The sequence below is a fragment of the Dromiciops gliroides genome, chromosome 2, assembly GCF_019393635.1.
Source record: "Dromiciops gliroides isolate mDroGli1 chromosome 2, mDroGli1.pri, whole genome shotgun sequence".
Lineage (NCBI taxonomy): Eukaryota > Metazoa > Chordata > Mammalia > Microbiotheria > Microbiotheriidae > Dromiciops > Dromiciops gliroides.
In genome coordinates, this window is record NC_057862.1 from 176145082 (window position 1) to 176161962 (window position 16881).

A 16881-nucleotide genomic window follows, 5' to 3' on the forward strand; every position below is an offset into this window, starting at 1 on the left:
CTTTGGTCAGTTCCCTTCTCAGTTTTTAAACGTATAAAATACAAAGGATTTTAAAGGAAACCCATTATTGTGAAGTACAGTTAACAAAAAAAAATTTTTTTAATAAAGTTCAGATTAAGACACATTCTCTAGGCCAAAGTATAACCTCTTTATGTCTATCTTGAGATCTATCTCATCCATTCAGATCCTGGCTATTAACTGATTGGTCTTACAGGGGTTAGGGAATGATTTGACATTTATCTAAGAATTTAACTGGCCCACCCTGGGAAAACAATTAAGTTCTCAAGGGAATCTTCACTGAGTCCTGACTACCTTTGGCTTTTTTATTTCTGTTATTTTCTGGCTAGCAGAAAAAAAGAGAAGTGCTGAGCTCTTGTGAAATGCTGAGCTCTGTGTTTAGGGCGTCTTGGCCGATCCAAGCACAGGCTGGTGATTCAGCAGAAACTCCTGGACAGGCAGCTGGCACCAAGGGAACAGGATAAGAGGAAAGAGGAAGGGGGGAGAGAGAGAGAGGATTATGAACTTAAGAAAGGCCACATGGGTTACTTAAAGGGGACATGAGCAAACATTAAGATAGCCAGGTACCCACCTTCTCCATTTGGTTTGACCTTAGGGAAATTTAGGAGTTACCCCTTAAATGTTCTGTCATGGGGTTATGGGGTTTGTGAGAACACTGGAGACCTTAAACATAAGGTATAAACGTGAGCAGTCATTTACTTTGTGATGAAAGTTTACAAGGAAAGTTGTCATTATGTGGCAAATGGAATTTCTCTGAAAGTGGAGGTCCCTCATAGGCATGTGACATAAAAGGTTGAAAGCTTTGTGTTAAGTTTCCAAAGGTATCCGGGAAGGCTTCCATATGACTTTTCCAACCTTTTTGAACAATGACTTGGTTCTAGAGTTCTAGGAACTGAGGTCAGAAATTAATTGAATGGTGAATGTTACAGAATACTAACAGTGTGGTTTCAGAGAAATCTAGAAAGAGTTGTGTGAATTGGTTCAGTTATATGAATGGGTCCAGGAGAAAAAAATAAGGCAATGTTGAAAAACAAAACAAAACCAAAGAACTTTGATTTGAGAAACGTGATCAGTGCAGTGACCACCTGTGATTCCAGAGGACCCATAATGCCGAGTGCTATCCATCTCCTGACAGAGACTAGATGCAGAGGAAGACAAACATTTTGGAGCATAACCAATGCAGGAATTTTGTTTTGCTTGACCATACACATTTGTTATAAAGGTTTGGTTTGGGGGGCAGCTAGGTGGCGCAGTGGATAAAGCACCGGCCCTGGATTCAGGAGTACCCGAATTCAAATCCAGCCTCAGATACTTGACACTTACTTGCTGTGTGACCCTGGGCAAGTCACTTAATCCTCATTGCCCTGCAAAAAATAAAAAAATAAAAACAGGTTTGGTTTGGTTTTAAGTAGAAGGGATGGGAGGGAGAGAAAATAAAGTTTACAAATTGAATGAAAGCTTCTGGGACCTGCCTTCTTCTTTTTTACTTTTTCCAGGTCCTCTCTAGGTGTGGTGACAGAGCCTGCTCTGCTTGAATGGGCAGAACTAGAGAGAAAGGAATCTTATCTGAGGTTTGGGCAAAGTCAAACAAGTCTTGGTATTTTCTTTGGCCTATCCAAGTCTTTTGGCCCCTGGTGTTGGTTATCTCCCGGGTCTCCAGAGGCTCACTGACATCAAGCAGGGGTGTGCCAAGGAAACTGTTCCACAATTAGAAACACGTGCCCAACTCCTTCCAAGAGCTAGAGAACCTTCCAGGGAGAGTCACTCCAGCCTATCATTGAGGTTCCCACTGACACACCCCTTCCCACCCCACTCTCCCCACTGTGGCCCAGGGAGAGAGCCTCTGCAGCTTTAGAACAGACAAGAGTAAGGCTTCTATAGAGGCCATCATCTAACCTATATCCCAAAAGTTTTTCCAAATGCAAGTTAAATTACTCTCCTGTGAGTCACAGAGGTAGTATCAGGGCCTGGCTTTGAACTCAGGCACCTCTGATCTATCCTCTACTGTATCATACTGCCTCTTGACTTCAGTTTCCTCATTTGTAGAGGGGTTGAACTGGATCACTAATGGCTCCCAACTTTGTGGGCTTTAGGTCTTTAGGAGACCTCAGTTATTGGCAAAGGGTCCATCTTGGCATGTCAGACCAGTAGATAAACATTTGTTAAGATCCGACTCTGGGCCAAGCACTGTGCTAAGCACTAGGGATACAAAAATAGACAAAAGATGGTCCCTGACCTCAAGGAGCTTACAATCTAATATGGGGGACCAACAAGCAAACTTAATGTACAAACAAGCTATGTATGGGCTAAATAAGAAATTATTAAAAGAAGAAAAGTTGGGAAAGCTTCTTGTAGAAGGTAGGATTTTAGTTGGTACTTAAGGGAAGCCAATAGACTGAGATGAGAGAGAACATTCTAGGCATGAAATATGAAGAGTATATGTTGGGGAATGAGGAATAAGAAGACTGGAAAGATAGGGAGAAGCTAGATTGTGAAAGGCTTTCTTTAAATGCAAAATGGGATTTTGCATTTGGTCCTGGGGATTGTAACTACTGGAATGATGCCACCTGCTGAAGATTTACTGTAGAAAAGGTCCTCCATGAGGAGAGGGCCTCTGAGGGCAAGCCATGGGGTCGGGGTCCTTGGCATCAGGAAGTGACGTTTGCTCGTGGGTACTATCAAGGCCAATCAACTTGAGGAGCCTCCCATTTCTGGGAGGAGGACACAAAGTAGGAAGCAGACGCTGGTGGAGGGATCTTTCTCTTTTGGTTCCTGACCTTGCCATGGTGGGTTGGGTGATGGGGTCTCTTAGAAATAGTTAGATTTTTACCTTTCTCTCTGATCCTAATGCTCTTTAATAAATGCTTAAACACTTAAATACTCTTGCTAAAGCTTATAATTTATTGGCAACCGCTCATTAGATTTTAGATAGTATAGCTAGAATTTCAGCCCCTTACAGGATGATAGGGAGCCATTTATTGAGTAGGGGAGTGGACAGGTTAGGCTTATGTTTTAGGAATATTGGTTTAGAAGCTAAAAGAGAAAGATGGATTGCAGTGGGGAGATTTGAGGCAGGTGACCCACCAACGGGTTATTGCAGTAGTCTAGGCACAGGTGGGAAGGACCTGCACCAGACTGGTGGCAGTGTCAGAGGAGAAACAGGGGGAGGCCTATTTGAGGGGTATTGCAAAGGTTAGACAGGCTTTAGACACAGTTTGGCTACAGAGGGACAAGAGAGAGTGAGGAATAGAGGATGGGGGGGGGCAATGAGGGTTAAGTGACTTGCCCAGGATCACACAGCTAGTGTCAAGTGTCTGAGGCCAGATTTGAACTCAGGTCCTCCTGAATCCAGGGCTGGTGCTTTATCCACCGTGCCACCTAGCTGCCCCTGAGGATGATTTTCTTAGTCAAAAGATACTAAAAAGTATGATTGTTATAATGGTGGGGCAGGGTAATATAAATATTTTAACATTTAAAAAGGGGTCCTTGAAACGGCTGGGAACCATTGGCAGCTAGGGTGGCACTCTGAATATGAATAGAGTGGAAGAACATTCAAATGTTGTCTGTCCCAGATATATATACTAGCTGTGTGCTCCTGGGAAAGTCACAATTCTTTCAGCTCCGTTTTCCTTCCTCACCTGTAATATGGGAATAGTAATAGCACCTCCCTCCCTGGATTATCAGATGAGATGATATACATAAAGTGCTTTGCAAACCTTAAAAATACAAATTATTAAAGTGCTATTAGAGGGGAAGGGGAATCTATCTCTCTGAGGAAAGGTACTTGTTTTGGTATTCCCGGAGAGGAACAGGGTGTTCAGTTTATAGAAACTTGTGTCAGCTGACAGCCCCCCCACCCCCACCCCTTTAACAGCTGTCTGCTACATTCCATCTCTTTTTTTCTCTGCTTCTGCTTCATGTTGTCTTCCTTCCCCCCAATTCCCACCCCTCATTTCAGCCTTTCTGGGCTCCCCACCCCCATTTTGTGTTTGATTTCCCCCCCCCCTCTCTTCTCCTTGCCACCCCTCCCCCAGTTATATAGCCTCCTCTTTTCCCCATCTGTCCCTGTTGACTATTGGCTTCTCTGGCCGTTTTTTTTTTCTCTCTCTCTGCCTGTTTTCATTTATCTGGAAGGAGAGAGAGAAGCCAGGATTTGGAAAAGAAAAGGGAAAACAAGCTCCTCTTCCCCCTAGGCCACCCTGCAGCCTGCTCCTGTGAAGGGAGTTATGCCAGAGTTACCAAGAAATCCAAACAGATTTCCCAGAGTTCTGTGGGCCACATGATTGTGATATTAGCAAAGGGGCCAATGGGAGGGGAGGCAAAGCTAGAGATCATAGCTTCCATGGGGGAGAGACAACTCAGTTTTCTGGAGGAAAAATATTTTTAAGGGGCAAGGGTGTTGAAGTGTATCCAATTCATATTTCCCCTATTATAAGTCATATCAACATCTCCCTTCCTGCTTCCCTGAAAGAGACCTGAAATGAGATCAGGGTTCAAGAGCCTCATTAGCCCTGGGTAGTAGCCCTTAGAGTGCTAAAGCCACAGGTTAGGAGAAAGCAGAAAGGGAGAGAGTGTGGAAGAAGATAAGGGAGTAAGGGAAATAACATGAATCTAGTAAGTGAGTTGTGGTAGGCTACCACTAGATGTTGTTTCAGGCACTATAGCTTTCCTGCAATGGTCTAACCCAACCTCTAACACTGGGTTAAATTAATAACCTTTCTGGTCCATCCTTCTAACCTTTGATCTTCTCATTAAACCAATCTAGGCTCCCATCCAAATGATCTTCTCCTGTATTTTTTGACTTGATAAAATTAAAATAACAATCCAGTGAGTCTTAATTCAATGCATTGTGCTATGCCACATCTCTCCAAGTGACTGTCTTTGATCCGTGTCTTTGGTGTCCCTTCCTAGCTTTATGCTCAGCCTGGTTCTCTAAGGCAACACTGGAAGAACAGGCTCACATAGATTTATAGCAAGTTTCTTGTTTTGCATCAAATCATGGACCTTCTTGTTAGTCTTGTGCAGCCTATAATACTTTTAAATGCACAAACTAAAATACATGAGATTTTAAAATTAAATCAATTACATTGAAATACATTTATCAAGATTAAAACAAACAAGGTCATGGGCCCCACCCAGTTGAGAACCTCTGATTTATAGCGAGGAACATGCTTACACCACCTCTTGGGAATTTGCCCAGTGACCTGTCCATTGCTTGCAATTTGAAAGCTTTCTTTGGGTGGGGGGTGTTGGCAATGGCATGTCACACCTGAAAACCTTGTAGAAACCAAGCAATTACATGACTTGCATAAGGTCAGTTAGAAATAGAAGCAGAGTTAGAAAACAGCCTCCTGACACTCCATCCAGTGCTATTGCCATTGCCCGGTGTCCAAATTTCTCTGTTGCTGACCTGGTTGATATGACAGGGACCTATTGCGTTTGCTTGGAGGGACTCATCTACCACAGGTCACTGTTGGAGCAATACATCCTAGAGTAAGAGGTTGAAGTAAATCCGAATGGATAGGGATGGGGGTGGAAATGAGGAAAAGAAGGGCCAAGACATTGTAGGAAATAGCCGGTTTTGTGATTTGAAAACAATGTGCTCTATATTGGTAAGCAAACCAAGGACAGGCATTTAAGTCCTCACCCAAACATACCATCTTTTCTCCCTTAGCACCAAATCCCCAAGCTATAAAGCAGGGGAGGCTCCTAAGTGTACCTTAGCTACCGGAATCAGGCCTCAGGTTAATGTGAGGTCCAGGTACATCTCTTGCCTCCTGCCTTTCCCCCAGGAACTAAATAAGCAGTCTCACACCTTCTTTGGGGTCTTCCTTTGTCTCTTTTGGAAACAAACCCAACAAATAAGCAGAGCTACTGCCCTTCAGTGAATAGATGCTGGGCATAGATGGGTGGAGTGGAATGGTGGGGTCACTAGCTATCAGTAAGGTACTATAGAAAGAGTGTGGAGTATCGGCTTTCAAGTTAGAGGGCTACATGTGTATACACACCTACCTGCCTGTACCAAGGATAAGAGAAACTGTGTACCTGATGTGTATGTGTGCTTATGTTTTGTACCTGGTAAGCATGTGTGTGTGTTGTACACAGGGAGAGTGTGTCCACATGTTCGTTTTTTGATGTTGGATTTTTTCAGTCATGTCCAACTCTTTGTGAACCCATTTGGGGTTTTCTTGACAGAAATACTGGAGTGGGTTGCCATTTTCTTCTCCAGCTCATTTTACAGATGAGAAACCTGAGGCACCCAGAGTGAAGTGACTTGCCCAGGGTCACACAGCTAGTAAGTGTCTGGTTTGAACTCAGGAAGACTTATCTTCCTAACTCCAGGCCTAGTACTTTATCTGCTGCACCACCTAGCTGCCCTGCATTTTCATAGGCTCACTTTCATGATTGCAAGGGTGTAAACCCTGCCTAATGTATCCAAAGGGGCAAGCACTGAGGAGTAAGAAGCTGTATGTTCGTTAGTTTCCCTTTAATTGCTATCTTGTTTTTCTCTCTGCTGATGTTTCACTTTGAGAAAATGGAATAAATTTTGTTTCCTTATATAATACATATTGATGTATATAATTATACATATTTAACATAATTTATATTATATAATTTCCATGATTAGTGTTTTAGGTCACTTTTAGTCACCAACTCTTGCTCCATTTCTGAAATCTTCAGATTCTTTTCCCCAGCATGCCAAAATTCCTGCTGAGTCAGTCAGGTGGAGCTGCTTCCAGCCTTAAAAAAAAACCACATCCTGGGCTCTACCTAGGTGTGGCCACTGCTGCCTCCCAGGGATAGCTCAATATAGTTTGATGTCTCTTTTAGGGATAAGCATGGTAGTGCAGAGCAAGTTCAGATTTAGGATCCATGCATTTATCTCTCAGATCCCCCATAAATTCCCTGATTAAAAAGCCTGTTGGGATAAAGAGTGAACAGAACCTTTCGGGAACCTTACTATCAAAAGAAATCATATAAAGAGATTGTTACTGTCCAACAATGTGTGTGTGTTTACTGTTCTGTTTTGTCTGGGTTGTGTTTCTCTAGGGTCTATGGAATGCATGCATTCTGTTCCGTATGACCCGGGATGGATGGGGTGGGTTCCATATGATGGCTGAGTCGTGTGTGTTTGTATGTGGTTTTACCCTGAAGGAGAAAAAGAGAAGAGGAATGAGACAGGCCAAGGTTATTATAGGACAAGTCTGTTTGCTGCTGGATTGAATTACATGGAAGAAGAGGAAGCAGTGGTGTGGAAGCCATAGGATCTGGAGTGTATATTAAAACTATGTGGTACATTGCAGGGGAAGGGGGGAGGAATTGCCAAATAGGACAGGACATTTGTGACATCACCCTTCCCATTCCTTCTTCTCTTCCCCCCCCCCCCCCCCAGATTAATAGGGTCATTGACTTAGGGCCAGGTGGCTCTAAGGTGACTTAGAACCTATCTAGTTCAATCTCATTTTACAAAGCCATTTATTATTGGATGAGGAAACTGAGGCCTAGAGAACATAAGTGACTTAAGGTCAGATGGGTAATATGAAGAGGGGCCAGGATTCAAAGCCAAGTTTTCTGACACTGAAACTAATGCTCTCTCTACTAGCCAATGCTTCCCATGACTTCCTCCAGACCTACAATTTAGGAGAATCACTTTGACAGCTTTGTGGAAGATGGGTTGGATTGGGGAGAAACTTGAGGCTGTGAGAATGATTATAGAAGGCTATTTCAATAGTTCAGATGAGAGGTGATAAGGGCCTAAACTAGGCTAGTGGCTGTGTGAGGGCAGAGATGGAAATGAATACAAGAGACGTTTTTAAAAGTAGATATGGCGAGGCGGCTAGGTGGCACAGTGGATGGAGCACCGGCCCTGGAGTTAGGAGGACCTGAGTTCAAATCCGGCCTCAGACACTTAACACTTACTAGCTGTGTGACCCTGAGCAAGTCACTTAACCCCAATTGCCTCACTAAAAAAAAAAGTAGATATGGCAAGATTTAATAATGGATTGTCTAGTGTAAGATGAATGAAGGTGAAGAGTTTAAGGATGATGATGAGATTGTGAGTCTGAGTAATTGGAAAGATGGGGGTTTTCCTCAATGGTAATCAGGAATTTGGGAAGAGGGGAGTGTTTGGACATGGTTATATTGAGATGTCTATGGGACATCCACTAGGCAGTTGGCAATGCTATCCTGGAGCTCAGGAGAGACAATCTGGGAAATCGTCACCTCGAGATGGTAATCCAACTCTTGGTGGTTGATGAGAATCATTGAGGGAAATGGAAGAAGGAGAGAAGGGAACCCATGGAAAAAGTCTTGGGATATATATACCTGCATTTGGGGATCCAGGATATAGCTGATGAGCTAGCAAAGGACACGGAGAACAAAGAATAAACAAGGTCACAAGGAACAAAACATGCAAAGCAAAAACAAAGTACTTTAAAAGATCCAAGGGAAATATTAACAAGTGGGAAGAGTCAGGAAAAAGCCTTGTGTTGTATTAGGGTGGGACTAAGATAAGACATAAAAGGGATTCCAAAAGGCAATGGGAATCATTCCAGATATTTGGGGTCAGCTTGTACAAAGGTGTCAAGATAGGAGATGGAATGAGGAAATGGAGAGTGGCTAGTAGAGCAGTATAGCTAGAATGTTGGGCAAATTCAGGGACTGAGAAAATATGGCTGGAAAGAGGTTGAAACTAGGTCTAAATAGTTTTAAAAGGTTAGTAAGAGTTGGAATCCGAGGGCAGCTAGATGGCGCAGTGGTAAAACACCAGCCTTGGATTCAGGAGTACCTGAGTTCAAATCTGGCCTCAGACACTTGACACTTACTAGCTGTGTGACCCTGGGCAAGTCACTTAACCCTCATCGCCCTGCAAAAAAACAAACAAACAAACAAAAAAAGAGTTGGAATCTCAGAAGCAAGAAGGGAGCAAATAAATGGTACTTTTTGAGCAGGAGAATGACGTGATCAGACCTGTGCTTTAGGAACATCAGTTTGGAATCTGCAGGGAGGATTGGTTTGGAAAGGAGAGACTAGAAGCCAGAGAGCACTTTATTTAGTTTTAGTTTAGACAAGTGACTTGTCTAGGGTCACACAGCTAGTAAGTGTTATGTGTCTGAAGTTGGATTTGAACTCAGGTACTCCTGACTCCAGGGACAGTGCTCTATCCACTGCGCCACCTAGCTGCCCGAGAGCACTTTATTTAGAAGGCTAACTCAAAGGCTGAACTAGGATGGTGGCTATGTGAGTTCAGAGAAGGAGCTGGATGGGAGAGATGTTGTAGAAGTAGAATGGACAAGACTTGGCCCATTTAGAAAAAGCCAAAAGTTGAGTTTGTGAATCTTGGTGGCTGTGTCCCTTAAAGAAACAGGGAAGCTGGGTTGATATACCCATGCCATTTTGAACATCTAGTCTACACTCTTCATTTTACAATTGAGATTCTGAAGCTCAGAAGACATAGCAAATCCAGGATTTTCACTTGGGCATTCTGACTCCTAGTGCCACTTTTCTTCTTACTACACACTGTCTCCCATTTATGCCATGCTGCCTTCACTCAGATTTTCTGCCAGTCCTGAGGCAGGATTATTCCTCCTCCAGTTAGTTCTTGCTGAGTGGTTCCTTTTTAAACATTTCTTTTTTTTTTCTTTGCAACAAACATTATTTTTATTTTTTTCCAGTTACATGTAAGGGTAGTTTTCAACATTCATTTTCATAAGATTTAGAGTTCGAATTTTTTCTCCCTTTCTTCCCCACTCCACAAGACAGCAACCAGGTTATATATGTACAATCCACAAGTGCTCTTTTTATCAGTTCTTTCCATGGGGGTGGATAGTAAGTCATTAGTCCCTTGGGATTGTCTTGGATCATTGCATTGTTGAGAGTAGTTAAGTCATTCACAATTGCTCATTGAACAATACTGCTGTCACTAGGCACAATGTCCTCCCAGCTCTGCTCACTTCACTATACAGCAGTTCATGAGTCTTAACATGTTTTTTCTGGGATCATCCTGTTTGTCATTTCCTATAGCACAAGACCATTCCACCACAATCATCTACCACAGCTTCTTCCGTCATTCCTCAATTGATGGACATTGCCTTGATTCTCAATTCTTAGCCACCACAAAGAGTTGCTATAAATATTTTTTGTACAATCCCCCTCTTTTCTCTTTTTCATGAGTACTATTGTTAACTGTTTCCCTTCCATCCTATTCCCTTCCCCATGATATTTATTCTATTATCCATCTTCTTTCATCCTATCCCTCTTCAAAAGTGATTTGCTTCTGTCTATCTCCTCTCCCAATCTGCCCTTCCTTCTTTTGTCCCTCTCTCTTTATCCCCTTTCCCTCCTATTTTCCTGCGGTTAGAGAGATTACTCCACCCAATTGAGTGTGTTAAACATTTCTTTTCTGTAAGAGGGATGTCTCTCCCATGTTCCAACTTTGATTCCAAGCATCTGACCCTACATGTATATGTAGTCTGATGTCATTGTGCCCTTCACAGTTGAAAACTGCATGATGTGAGAATCATATTATGGAATGAGAGGAGGTTTCTATCATACCATGGTTTGTGTGGTAGCCTCATGGTTCATGAGGAGTCGTCATTAGGAGAAGATTTTTCCAATTGTGAGAAAATTATTAATAAATAATGCTTACCCAAAATTGATAGAAATAGCAATAGCAAATTAATTTCAAAAAACTCATAATTCCACTGCCCACCTCAAGAAGGCACCTGATAGCAGGATATGCAGTCAGCAATTGTACTCTTAAGTTTTTCCATCTTACCCCACCCAGCTCCCATGAAGAAAAGACATATGCCTCTCCTAAAGTACAGACTCCTCCATAACCCTAATGGGGTATTGAATTTGAAAGTTCCAAGTTTCTTTATTTCTGCCTGTTTTACTTTCTTTCCTGTCCCCTTGACTCTTAAGTTTTTCAAAATGAGTTAATTAAGTAAATACACTCTTGAATTCAGCATCCTCCTGAGGTCTTTTGTCATCTTGGCTTCCTTCCACCTCCTCACCGTGGAAACAAGGTGAACCAAAGGCAGCAGAGGGAGGGAAGGAGGGGGAGAGAGAGAGAGAATGAGAGAGAATGAGAATGAAGGAAAGAGAGCATTTTAGGAAGTCATCAAGAATTAAGGTCTAATTCCACCCACCCTCCATTCTTTATAGATTGCTGAAACAAAATTTTGATATTATATAATGCTGCATTATGTAATATGCATTAAGTTGTGTCCTTAGATATGAAGTCCTGCCAGTGCCCCATGCTGTTTTCGATACTTGCAAGGTCAGGAGCCCCAAATGCGCTGCATCTCAGGAATGGAGGTATCCTGCCTAGTCAGTCATGGAGCCTAAAATAATCCCCTTCACAAGTCCAGGAACAACCCAAGAAAAAGCAAAAACTATCTCTGGAATTCTGCATCAGGTGCTGAATGGAAAAAAAAGAGCTGGGGTGGGGGTGGGGGTGGAGAGAATCGTCATCAGTCACAGAAAGGAATCTTGGGTGACCCCTGAGCAGCACAGGAGAGCTGGCAAGAATCCTGCTGATTGGTGCTGTGACTGCTGACCTTTCCTCTGGGGAGGTGGCTCAGGTTTCAGTCCTTCTGTAAGGGAAGGAGGGAATCATGTTCTCTTACACGGAGGAGACTGCAAATGAGCACCCTGCAGTCTTTTCTGCTCTTCCCTTCCCTTTCAGTCACGTGCTGTTTGTTATCCTCTGCTACAGTGTGATGGGTCAAGACTTATAGGAGTACAGCCAGTGTAGACATGAGGTGTCACAACAGTTCTGGACTAGCTGTCCTGTCTTCTTCTCATTCTCCTTATTTCTTCTTGCTTTTAAACTAGCCCACTTAAAGGTGAAAGGTTAATAGTTGGGAGGGGAAGGGTTGTTACCCTAACTAAATGCCCTGAGAAGAGAACCAGGAGTCACTTTAGGGTTCACCATAGGCTATTTTTATGAGTTATTTTATCCTTCAGAATTCTTTCATTATCCCCACAGAATAAATTTTTTGTGTGTCATGGACCCTTTTGGCAGTCTGGTGAGGCCTAAGGACCTCCTCAGAATAAATAATATTGTTAGACATAAAGGCAAAGGAACCCAATTATAAAAATCTTTTTTTTATAAAAACAGGTTCATGACCTTTTTATTATCCCCCATAATATTTACCTTTCTCTAAAAATGTATGTTATTTTCCATTCTGAATTCTTTCCCTTCCCTTGTACCCTTTCTCACTGAGAATGGGGAAAGGGAATGCAAACTATTGGGAGTAAAACAAGGACTGGGAAAATCTGCCTGTGTGTAAGGGCTACCATTCATTCCATAGGGAAGAATTGTGCTTCTTCCTTTGGTCCTTTATTTCTCGTTGAAGCTGAGAAAAACAAAGTCCGTTACAAATATGTCCAGAAAAAAAGAAATATGCTTCAATCTACACTCAAGTCCATCAGCACTTTCTCTGGAGGTGAAGAGCACACCTTATCATGAGTCCTTTGGCATCTTGATGGGTCCTTGTCTTGATCCGGAGTTGCTAAGACTTTCAAAGGTTTTCACAATCGTTGTTATTTATATAAATTGTTCCCCTAGTTCTTCATACTTCGCTTTGTATCAGTTGTAGAAGTGTTCATGAGTTTCTTTGAAGCTACCCCCCTTCATCCTTTCTTATAGCACAATAGTATTCCATTACATTCATATGCTATAATTTGGTATCCTCACGTGTTTCCCAATTGGTGAGCATCCCCTCAGTTTCCAGTTCTTTGTCACTATAAAAGGAGCTGCTATAAATGTTTTTGTATATACAGGTTCTTTTCCTCTTTTTTGATCTCTTTGGGTTATAGATATAGTAGCAGTGTTGCTGGGTCAAAGAGTATACACAGTTTTATAGCCCTTTGGGCATAAATCCAGTTTGCTCTCCAGAGTGGTTGGACCAGTTCATAGCACGACCAGGAGTATGTTAAAAACCCTGTTTTCCCTCAGTCTATCCAGCATTTCTCATTTTCTCATTTTGTTACCTTAGCCAATGTGGTAAGATATAAGGTGGTGCCTCAGAGTTGTTTTCTTTTGCACAATGTATCTTTTTAATATTACAATTCTTTTTTGTTTTTTCCATTTTAATAGTATTTTATTTTACATGTAAAGATAGTTTTCAACATTTGTTTTTATAAGATTTTGAGTTCCACATTTTTCTCCCTAGCCTCCCTAAGACAAAAAGCAATCTGATATAGGTTATATATGTACAATCACATTAAACATTTTTCCACATTAGTAATGTTGTGAAAGAAAATCAGAACAAAAGGGGAAAACCTCAAAGGTGGGGGGGACAACAAAAAAAAGTAGAAATAATGTTTCGATCTGCATTCAGATTCCAGTTCTTTTTTCTGGATATGGAAAGCATTTTCCATCATGAGTCCTTTGGAATTGTCTTAGATCCAAAATTTATCTTTGAAGGAAACTTCACAGAAGGAATTATAATTTGCTTTGAACAACTTGGACCAAATGTGCTTTTTTTTTTTTTAAAGGTATTTGGGGATAATGATAGCACCTGCTTCCCAGGATTGTTGTGAGGATCAAATGAGATAATAATTATAAAATGCTTAGTACAATGCCTGGCACATAGTAGGTGCTTTATAACTGGTTGCAGGATTTAGGTTCCAATTCCACCTCATTTACCAGATCTATGTGACATTTGACCTCTCAGCTTCAGTTTCCTCAAATGAGGGAGTTGGATTCTCTAAGGTCCCTTTCAGCTCCAAATCAATGATTCTGTGATAGTTTCTACCCTTCACTCTCTCCTTCTTTCTCTCTGCCTCTGCCCACCCCTCTCTCAGACCTCATCTGTCCTCCCCTGTTTTTCCTTCCCACCCTACTTGATGTTTCTTTCCTAATGGGTCTCAGAAATAGATCTCCCCTTAGTTGGTAATCCTGACTTATTCCTCAGCCGCCCAGTTTCGTCCTTTAATCTTCCCTCATAAAACATTTCCCTTGATCTTTCCATCACTAGTGTAGCTCTCTATTCTGAATTCCTCATACACTGTCATCATACAGAATTTGACCTTCTACTGACTTAGCCATTGGGGTCCAGTGGAAAGAGTTGAGATCACAAGCCCAGGGATTTTAATTCTAAGATGATTTTGTTGTACCCTCCTCACTTATTGAATTGTGTAAGATTAATTACAAATGTGAGCTTATATCCCATCTGTCTCATTCCTGTGGAATGCTCAAGTCTTTAGGAAATGCTCTCTGTTCAGGCATTCAGAATACCCCTTCTGACAACATGCTTTCATTCTGCTCACACAGACACTATCTTGTGGAACAGCTTATCCACAGGGTGTCGAGGATTTTCTGCTTTTAAAGACCCGATTCACCCTAGTTCAGTTTGTTCCATAAAAACTGATCAGAGATTGCTAGTTGTTTATAAAGGTTGGTGTTTTATTATAAGTCAGGAGAGGGATCTGAGAGGTGAGGCCACGGGTGTCAAAGACAACACGGGAAAGCACTTTTGCCAGCTTCCAAACGGTCAACAAATACATCTGTGTCTATTTCTGTGTCTACTCCAGCAGTTCAGTGATGATGAATAGAATAGGCAGGGCTTAAGTGGAGGGGGAAGGAAGCTGGTGAGCTAGTGGGAACTGCTGAGAAGGGAGGGAAACTGGTGCAATATAACGTCAAGCCTGACATTGGGAGAGTGAGAGGTTAAGGATTATGTCTGCCAATAAAAAATGAAGCAACTAGCTTTATTGGACTTGTTACTGCACCTTCCCACTCTGTTGCTTTCATGTCCCAACACCAGAGTATTGGAACCTGACCCGTCCAGGAGACAAAGAACTGAGTCAGAGGGAGTCAATTCAGTTCAATCTTGCTGGGATAATGTAAAAATAAAATGAGAAAGCATTTGAAAATAAAAATACTGTATGAGTATGTATTTTCATTGCTGTCATTATATACACAAAGACCATATTTCCTTTCAGCTGGGGTCAGTGCCAAGGTTAAAGCTTAAGGAATGAATGAATAAAGCCTTGATTAAGTGCTTACTATGTGCAAAGCTTTGTGCTAAGCACTGGAGATTCAAATAGAAAAGTATGTCAGTCCCTGCTCCCAAGGAGCTCACCTTGTAATGGGGGAGGGGACTCAAAGGGAAGGTTTCAGCTAGAAGTTAAATGGGAAAGTTACATTGTCCTTAGACAGGCAGTGGCAAAGTAGTTTCTTGTGTTGACAGTGCCAAGGACTTTGATGGCAAGCATTCTCTTTTCTGGATCTTCAGTAGCTATGACTAGAGAACCAACAGAAGCAGCTAGTTGCCAGGCTGCACCTCCACAGGGGTTGTGTCCCAGGATGATTGATGTCTAAGGACACTGGGCTGAAAGTATTGTTATTCCCAAAGAGAAGCCAAGAACAGTGTCCTCAACCAGCAGTAGGTCAGTGTGTACATGCCTGGGAGTGGGGGGAACGTCCCCTAGTCCCACAATGTGATAAATTCCTGATCTCTTTTTTAGGGGAAGAGACTAAGTCACTTGCCTAGGATCACACAGATAGCAAATTGTAGGGTCTAAATTTGAACCAAGGTCTTCTGACTCCAAAATACATCTTCTTTCCACTGTACTTCCCAGTTGGAATGGGAAATGGGATTCCTAGCCATTTCTGTGTGATTAGAGTAGTCAAGATTTCTTCTACATCCCTTCCTTAAGGCAAATGGGGTCCTGAAAGAGCATATCTAGGATACATCCAGCAGCTAGACACCCCTGTATACACAATGACTTGGAGATAAGGTACACACACATAGTTTATCAAATTGTGAATTCTCTAAAGTCAGTGCCCATAATTTGCCCACCTTTGGATCCTTGCCTGCATCTAGGAATGAAAATAACTAGTCCTGGTTAACTCTTTTTTTTTTTAAGTGAGGCAATTGGGGTTAAGTGACTTGCCCAGGGTCACACAGCTAGTAAGTGTTAAGTGGCTGAGGCCGGATTTGAACTCAGGTACTCCTGACTCCAGGGCCGGTACTCTATCCTCTGCACCACCTAGCTGCCCCTTAACTCTTTTTTCAAAGCTGTAATTTCTGGTTTCTAGGATCAGACTGGGGTTTTTTTGGTTTTGTTTTTTTTTTTTTGAGCCCTCACTAAAATCATCCCACCCTTTCTAAGGCTACCTGTGTATTTCTGTCTTTGTGTGGTGGGAATACAAATCTCTGCAGTAATGCCTGAAATTATTATCTCTAAGTACGCACATGTGTGGGATGTCTTTTCAGTGCTTCTCACATGGGTCAACTGTGCAAGCGTGCGATGGGCCACCCGAGTTCAGGACGTCTTCACAGCTGGAAAGCTCTTGGCCCTGGGCCTGATTATTGTCATGGGGATTGTGCAGATCTGCAAAGGTGAGACAAAGCACACACCTGGGTTTCATATGCTTCATATACATGTGTGTATACACATATAACATATACACACACTATGCATTGTAAGATTCTTCCCTGGAGTGATTCGTCCTCCCTTGCTTTAATGCAAGGGTTAAAAGCACATATTCATTTTCTATACATCTTGAACTATATCCTAGCCCACAGTGTTTCAGTGAGATTCCCTAGCATGGTGCCTTGCACCTAGGAGGTACTTAGTGTTGTTTAATTGATTTCCCCTGCTCTGACCCAAGAAGAACTCCTTACCCTTTATATTATTTATTTTTGAGGGGAATGTTCTATCTTTTGCTTATTTTGGTTTTTAGGTTTTCAGTTTGATCATAACGTTTACAATGCTGAGAGCTACATTCTTGGGTGTTGTGCCAACATTCTCCACTAGATTTATTCCTTCCCCTGCCTGGATCCTCTGTTTGGTTTCCATGGGACTTATGTATGGCACCACCAGGCTCTGCCTAATGTCATTGCT

At 42.2% G+C, this 16881-nt stretch overlaps 1 protein-coding gene across 4 annotated transcripts in view; it reads left to right on the forward strand.

The window, feature by feature from the left end:
* Positions 1–16881, forward strand: part of SLC7A8 (solute carrier family 7 member 8) — a 73757-nt gene that overhangs the window by 39111 nt on the left and 17765 nt on the right. For 3 of the 4 annotated variants that reach the window (XM_043987345.1, XM_043987347.1, XM_043987346.1), the window contains exon 5: positions 16251–16376. In XM_043987345.1, coding sequence (XP_043843280.1) covers positions 16251–16376 — 126 coding nt within the window. Of the gene's footprint in view, positions 1–16250; positions 16377–16881 lie in introns of those variants that run through there. The other variant, XM_043987348.1, reaches the window with a different exon arrangement.